At 44.4% G+C, this 7,500-nt stretch overlaps 1 protein-coding gene across 1 annotated transcript in view; it reads right to left on the reverse strand.

Annotated features, from left to right (window-relative positions):
- Pka-C1 (Protein kinase, cAMP-dependent, catalytic subunit 1) overlaps positions 1-7,500 on the reverse strand; it is a gene marked incomplete in the record, with an annotated part of 639,821 nt that overhangs the window by 10,453 nt on the left and 621,868 nt on the right. The window contains 3 exon segments of the mRNA XM_086531135.1: positions 585-680; positions 1,273-1,399; positions 5,572-5,654. Of these exon segments, the coding sequence (XP_086387261.1) occupies positions 585-680; positions 1,273-1,399; positions 5,572-5,654 (306 nt within the window).

The raw sequence follows: 7,500 nt of genomic DNA on the forward strand, positions 1-7,500 counted from the left end.
AGGCACAGGAGAGGGAGGGAGGGAGGGACGGAGAGAGAGTGAGAGAGGGAGGGGGAAGGGGAGAGAGAGAGAGAGAGGGAGAGAGAGAGAGAGAGAGAGAGAGAGAGAGAGAGAGAGAGGGGGGGAGAGGGGGGAGAGAGAGAGAGAGAGGGGGAGAGGGAGGGAGGGGGAGGGGGGGGAGAGAGAGAGGGAGGGGAGGGGGGGAGGGGGAGAGAGGGAGAGAGAGAGGGAGAGAGAGAGAGAGAGAGAGAGAGAGAGGGGGGGGGAGAGGGAGGGAGAGAGAGAGAGAGAGAGAGGGAGAGAGGGAGGGGGGGGAGAGAGAGAGAGAGAGAGAGAGAGAGGAGAGAGAGAGAGAGAGAGAGAGAGAGAGAGAGAGAGAGAGAGAGAGAGAAGGGAGGAGAGAGAGAGAGAGAGAGAGAGAGGGGAGAGAGAGAGAGAGAGGAGGGGGGAGGGAGAGAGAGAGAGAGGGAGGGGGAGGGGAGAGAGAGAGAGAGAGAGGTGAGATATAAATAATAAATATATATAAATATTATATAGATATGAGAGAGAGAGAGAGAGAGAGAGGGGAGGGGGGGACGCCTTACCTTGGAAAGGATGATCTCGGGAGCGAGGTATTCGGGCGTGCCACACAGCGTCCACGTTCGCCCCTTCACACGCTTCGCAAACCCGAAGTCTGTCACCTGCAACCGCCAAGGACAAACGTTAGTCAAGGTTGTATCACATGGGAGGGATATAGATATCAATAACACATTAAAGGTATATTTATACATATACATATTATATTTTTCTATAACCATGAATTTACATTTTTTTTTTGTCAACGAGTAAAGCATGAGGAACAAACATTTCACACAATGGATTCGAAGCCGATCGATGCACACTGCTTACCACAGCTGAGGATGACGGAGAGAAACTTACGAGCGAAGCCAGGTGTACTTTTCTCAGATGTACTTTTCTCTTGGACATTAAAAAAAACAACAACACACAATCACAACTAACCATAACTTACCACCGTTGCACAAAACAAGACGATATGCCAATGAGACACAATCACAACTAGCCATGACTTACCACCGTTGCACAAAACAAGACGATATGCCAATGAGACACAATCACAACTAACCATGACTTACCACCGTTGCACAAAACAAGACGATATGCCAATGAGACACTATGACAATTTTATGCGAAGCTCTTGACACAACTCACCTTCCAACAGACCCCCGACAGAACAACTTAAACCTACTTAACAATACTTATCCATACCCTCACCTTAAGGTACCCTAGACTGTCTATAAGTAGATTCTCTGGCTTAAGATCTCTGTATATGAGATCTAGGTAGTGAAGGTATTCAAACGCTAGTACGATCTGGGCCGCATAGAAACGCGAGTGTGGTTCACTGTGGGTAGAGAGAGGCAGTGCATAAGTATGTGTTTCTAACTGGGAAAAAAAAGGGATAGCATTTTTTATCCTTTATATTCTTGTCTACCTGGATGCAGATTGTGGCTTTCTGAATGTCTGACTGACAGATTGATCTCAGTTAATTACTTTTGCGTGACTTTTAATGAAGTAGTACAAAATACCATTCAAAACAGACTGATTTTTAAGAACATGATTTAGCAATGCCACAGTGTTGACTAAACTCACAAAAGGAAGATGATATAAATAATGGCATATAAAAAAGTGCACAGTCAAAAGTACCATACAGCAGCTTCATAAATGACAAACAACAACACCAAAATACATCGATGCTACAATACCGGCACTGCGGATACAATGGAATAGTGTTGTTCAGGTACCATGTCTTAATGTGGGTTTCTTGATAACAATACAGATGTTAAAAGTGGGAAGGAAATTACACGTCCAAAGCCAAAATACAATGAGAGAGAGGGAGAGAGAGAGAGAGAGAGAGAGAGAGAGAGAGAGAGAGAGAGAGAGAGAGAGAGAGAGAGAGAGAGAGAGAGAGAGAGAGAGAGAGAGAGAGAGAGAGAGAGAGAGAGAGAGAGAGAGAGAGCATCAAACACTATGCAGAAGGTTTCGGTCAGTCTGTCCAACGCCAAAAAATCGAGGAAGGACCAAGGGGGGGCGAGAGGACTAGGTTGCACTATTGAAAAAAAAAGTCACGGGGACAAAAAGACATCGAATGGTGCAACGGCGATGGTTGAGCATAACAAGCAAATGGATAAGAAGAATGAAAAGAAATCGGATCTATTCCACGTCCTAAAATAAGTGGACACATTTCTAAGGAGATCCTATTTTACAACAAGGTTCTCTATACTAGAACTTGATGCTCTTCTTTTGTTTCTTTTTAAGCGGACAGCCTGCTTACAACAGCTTTAAGCAGGTGGAATCAAATGCCCCACCTGCTGTATTACAGGCGATGAGGATGGGTGGGCACAGGTGAGCAGGGTAAGGCTGTAACCTTGTCTTGGCTCATGTTTCATCATGCTATCGCAGACACACATGCACATACAAACATCTGGGAAAGGCTTAGCTATCGTGACCAACATTTACTCTAAAAATAACTGTGGTCTAAGCCATTCATTGTGCAAGTGTCCATCCCAGATGTTGCACTGAGCAGGTGTGGTAGGGAAGGAAGTTCCAGTGGTCTGTTCAATGTTTTTTTAATTATTATCATTATTATTCAGACTGACGTGTTACCATCGACATAAGTGGTATTTAGAAGAAAAAAAAGTTTGGAAGTGAAGTTGTCTATAAGCCTACATGCAAGGTCGGTCAGCGGTGTGTATGTGTGAGTGTGTGTGACAGTGTGTGTGTGTGTGTGTGTGTGTGTGTGTGTGTGTGTGTGTGTGTGTGTGTGTGTGTGTGTGTGTGTGTGTGTGTGTGTGTGTGTGTGTGTGTTGCGTGTGCGTGTGGGTAAGAGTGAGAAAAAAGAGAGATAGAGAATGAGAAATAGCAAGGGAAAAAAAGAGTGGAAAGACATTTTAAAATTCATACACTTTGCCTTAAATCTAGTGCATTAAAGCGCATTGTGGAGGAAAAGGGTTATTTGTGCCTCATCACGCCCACAAGAGGGCCACACAAACACACACAAATCATAGCATGGATGGGCGTGGGCGTAGGCATAAGTGGCCGGATTTGTTAGTAGCGAACTCGTGGTACGTGCGGGCGGGCGGGCGGGCGGGCGAAAGAGAGACAAAAAGTGAGAGAAAGAGAGAGAGAGAGAGAGAGAAATGGCTCTTCCATATTTGTTTTTCCTTTTTGCTTGCCACGCTGCTACCGTCATTCATATAATCATGAGAGTCACACCAATAACAAAAATGCTGAGGATAGACATTGAATAAAAAGCAAAAACGATTATTTTTGAGATAAAAAGAAAATGGACACTGGATAAATAAAATTGTAATCAACAATACTTATTTTTTCTTTTAAAGTGACGGTTTCAGCTACGGCCAAGAAACAAGAGGGAAGTGTGAAAGAAAGGGTTGGAGGGGGCCGGAGTATGTGCGTGGGGGAGGGGGAGGGGGGAGGGGGAGCGATACACTCTCACACTTGTGATTTGGGACAAAGCCAATTTTTTCAAGAGACAGGTCAATAGGTCATAGGTCACACTCGACACTTAAAATGAACCCTTTTTCTTTCCTGACATAAACAAAAATCAAATTTGTTTACTCTTCGATTCCTTTCGTTCCCTCTGTATCAATCAGGTTAATTGCAAGAGTGACCTCATGACCCGTTTTAAGATATTATCCAAAACCATGCAAGGTCAAACAAGCTCTGGTAAGGCTAAGAAACTCAGTGGAGGGGAGGGGGGAGCTAGGGGGAGTAGGGAAGAGGAAAATCTAACGCAGATGCGAAAAAAAAAAAAAATGTATAGGGGGGAGGGGGTAACAGGGAGGGGGGAAGGGGAGCACAAGAGCGCACAACACCGCAAACGTCAACAATACGTCATCGCTACGTCATCACTACGTCACACCTTGGACAACCACACGCAAGGGTACAAAAAAAGGATCGACAGTTACATGACATTGTCGTTAGTGAGAACAAGGTTGTTAATTTCTTTTTCTTTTATTTGTGTGTGTTAACCGTTTTATTTAACCACATGTTTCTTACGGCTCCATGTTCTTCTGGGTTGATGTTAATTAAATCTCTCTCATGTTAATCCACTGTTCAAAATAAAGAAAAAAAAAAAAAATTCGACAACTAAGAATAAAAGAAAGACGTCTAAGGCATTCTAAACTGGCTCTTAGAACGAGCTAGTAGAAGCATAACTAGCATTGCAAAAGAAATAAACGGTAACAGAAGCATCTAGAAATAATATGGTAACATTCCATCTACGACTGCGCGGCTTTGTTTAATATGAATGAATAAATAAATAAATAAATAAATAAATAATAGAGAAACATATACAAACAGATATAAGCTATAATTTCCGAAAAAAAAAATCGACAACTAGTTAAGGCAATTAATCATAATTTTTTCAACTAAGAAAAACAAATTTCAAAATTCTAATGAAAATAAAAAAGACACGAAACTATCAAAAAAAAAGAAACTACACTAACTTAAAAAAAAAACATTATCGATCTAATCGTCTAGATCAACAACCACAATTCTAATCTGGAGTGTCATCATCATCCAGTCTCCTTTAAATCGATTAAACATTTAATTAAATCAAAAATCTTTAACACGATCGCAAAGGCAAGGTCCAAGCAGTGTACCCTTGCGTGCCGTCCCTCCAGAGCCAAGGAGGGGGGTGTGAGGGGGGGTCTCTCTTATCTTTTTTTTTTTTTTTTTTTGAGGTTCTGGGGGGGTTCAGAACCCGCCTTACCTAAACCTGCCAATCTTTCTTAGGTGGGAAAACATCTCTCCACCCGGCACGTATTCTAACACCATGTACAAATTGGAATTATCCTGAAAATTAAAGAGAGAGAAAAACAATGCGAAACACGTTCTTTGTTGTTGTTGTTTTTTTGTTTTTTTTTTGGGGGGAGGAGGGGGTTATGTAGGGGGAGATCATTTCCTGTTAGGGGGGTGGGGGGGGAGAGGGCGATATGGGGATGTGTGGGGAGTGTATGGAGGGAAGGGGGGGGGGGGAGTAATTTAACTTTGTTACTGATCGCGGGACGTTCCACAAATTTAATAGTAGAAACGAAAAGAAAAAACACAAAGGGGGGGAAACAAGATGTAGATTTTAGGACAAGGAGAGTTGAATGTTTGAAAAAAAAAAAAAAAAAAAAAAAAAAAAAAAAAAAAAAAAAAAAAAAAAAAAAAAAAATCTTAAGTTGTAAGGGTATGTGATGACGTCACCGCGATACAGCACTTACAAAAAGGGGTACGGGGGTTATGGGGGGCAGGGGAGGGAACGAGGGAGGGAGGGAAGGGGTTAGAGGGGAAAATTCGATGCCGAGGGTCCGGTCGTAGCCGTTGCAATAACCGTAGAAACCTGGAAACACGAAACCCACAAAAAGAGGGGAAAAAAAACACGAGATGAAGAAAAGCAATTGTGTGGAAGGGGAAAGGGAGGGAGAAAAAAATCTCGGATTAATAAATCGGATGATTAATTAATTCTTTTTTTAATAAAGCCTTAATTGCTAGACTGTTAGTAGTTACCTAAATCTTCCAAGACGACGTAAGTGAGAGAACATCTCGCCTCCGGGGACATATTCTAGCACCATGTATAAATTTGTGTTATCCTGCAAGTATACAACAGCTAGATGAGGAGGAGGGGTTTCGAGGGTGAGGGGAGGAGGAGGAGGGGTTTCGAGGGTGAGGGGAGGAGGAGGAGGGGTTTCGAGGGTGAGGGGAGGAGGGTGAAGGGTTTCGAGGGTGAGGGGAGGAGGAGGAGGAGGGGTTTCGAGGGTGAAGGGAGGAGGAGGAGGGGTTTCGAGGGTGAGGGGAGGAGGGTGAGGGGTTTCGAGGGTGAGGGGTCTCGAGGGTGAGGGGAGGAGGAGGAGGAGGGGTTTCGAGGAGGAGGGGAGGAGGAGTGTGAGGGGAAGAGGAGAAGGAGGGGTTTCGAGGAGGAGGGGAGGAGGAGGGGTTTCGAGGGTGAAGGGAGGAGGAGGAGGGGTTTCGAGGAGGAGGAGGGGTTTGAGGGTGAGGGGAGCAGGAGGAGGGGTTTCGAGGGTGAGGGGAGGAGGAGGAGGAGGGGGTTCGCGGGTGAGGGGGGGGGGAGGAGGGGTTTCGAGGGTGATGGGAGGAGGAGGAGGGGTTTCGAGGGTGAGGGGAGGAGGAGGAGGGGTTTCGAGGGTGGGTTATAAGGGAGAGGGAAGGAGGAAGAGTTTCGAGGGTGAGCGGTAGAGGACACGCTTTGAGAGTGAAGAGAGTGAGGGAAAAAGAGGTTCAGGAGCGAGAGGGTGGAGGACGAGTTTCGAGGGTAAAAAGAGTGACGGCAAGAGGAGGAGGGCTTTCAAGGGAGAAGAAGGTGGAGACGGAGTAGTAGTAGTAGTAGTAGTAGTAGTAGTAGTAGTAGTAGTAGGAGGAGGAGGAGTAGGAGGAGGAGGAAGAGAAGGAGGAGACTGGGGGATATGAGGTAGACATGAGGGGGGGGGGGGGTAAAAGTTCCCTGAGAAGAGAAAAAATGGTAAAGCAAATAGTGATGAAGAGAAACCGGAGGAAATCATTTCTTCTTCTTCTTCTTCTTCTTCTTCTCTTTCTTCAAGTTATCGTTTTCTCCATTTATTTCTGCTGATAAAATCCGTGAGAGAAAAAAAAAGAGAAAGACACTTAAAAGACAGGTGGAAAAGAAGAGATACAGAGATATAAGAGAGGAGAATAAAGAATTAAAAAAGCGAAAAGAGAAAAATATAGATAATACTCGAAGTGGGAACTTGGTCGGAACCTCGGAGGAAGGGGATAAGGAGGGGGTAGGGGGGTGACAATAGATGGATGTAGGGGAGGGGGAGGCGCGGGAAAAAGGGAATCGGGGAGGAAGAGAGGAGGAAGACATGCTCTTTGAATCTGGAGAGAGAGCGATGGAAAAGCGAAAAAAATAATGGGAGTGAAAGATAGAGATTATTTTTAAGAGAGAGAGAGAGAGAGAGAGAGAGAGAGAGAGAGAGAGAGAGAGAGAGAGAGAGAGAGAGAGAGAGAGAGAGGGAGACAGAAAGTGAGAGAGTGAGATGCCAAGAGGGGCATATGACAATGTGATGAAATACCAACTATTCCCCTTTGAATCTACCTAACTATCGCTCAAAAAAGAAGAATAAATTGGGGAGACTTGGAACACTTTAAAAAACTTTCGCCCAGCCACCTCTTTATTGAAGCAAACACACAGTTCCATTTAAAAAAGGCATTATTCCTTCACCAAAAACCCATCTTAAACAAAACGAACAAATAGGCAACTTGAAATGTGGTTGGCTCGGCCGTAGAGTTTAACCAACCACCCCCAAGAGCAAGTGGCAGCGATAACTAAGAATTTTCGAGTTATGGGTTGCACGATCTTATCTCTTATGCAACACACTAGCAATGAATGTATGGGGATGATCCTACATCTGGAACACAGTGAGTGTGTGAATGAAGGAGAGAGAGAGAGAGAGAGAG

The sequence above is a fragment of the Penaeus japonicus genome, unplaced genomic scaffold (assembly GCF_977035675.1).
Source record: "Penaeus japonicus unplaced genomic scaffold, GWHDUDI00000001_assembly GWHDUDI00000035, whole genome shotgun sequence".
In the NCBI taxonomy this organism is placed as follows: domain Eukaryota; kingdom Metazoa; phylum Arthropoda; class Malacostraca; order Decapoda; family Penaeidae; genus Penaeus; species Penaeus japonicus.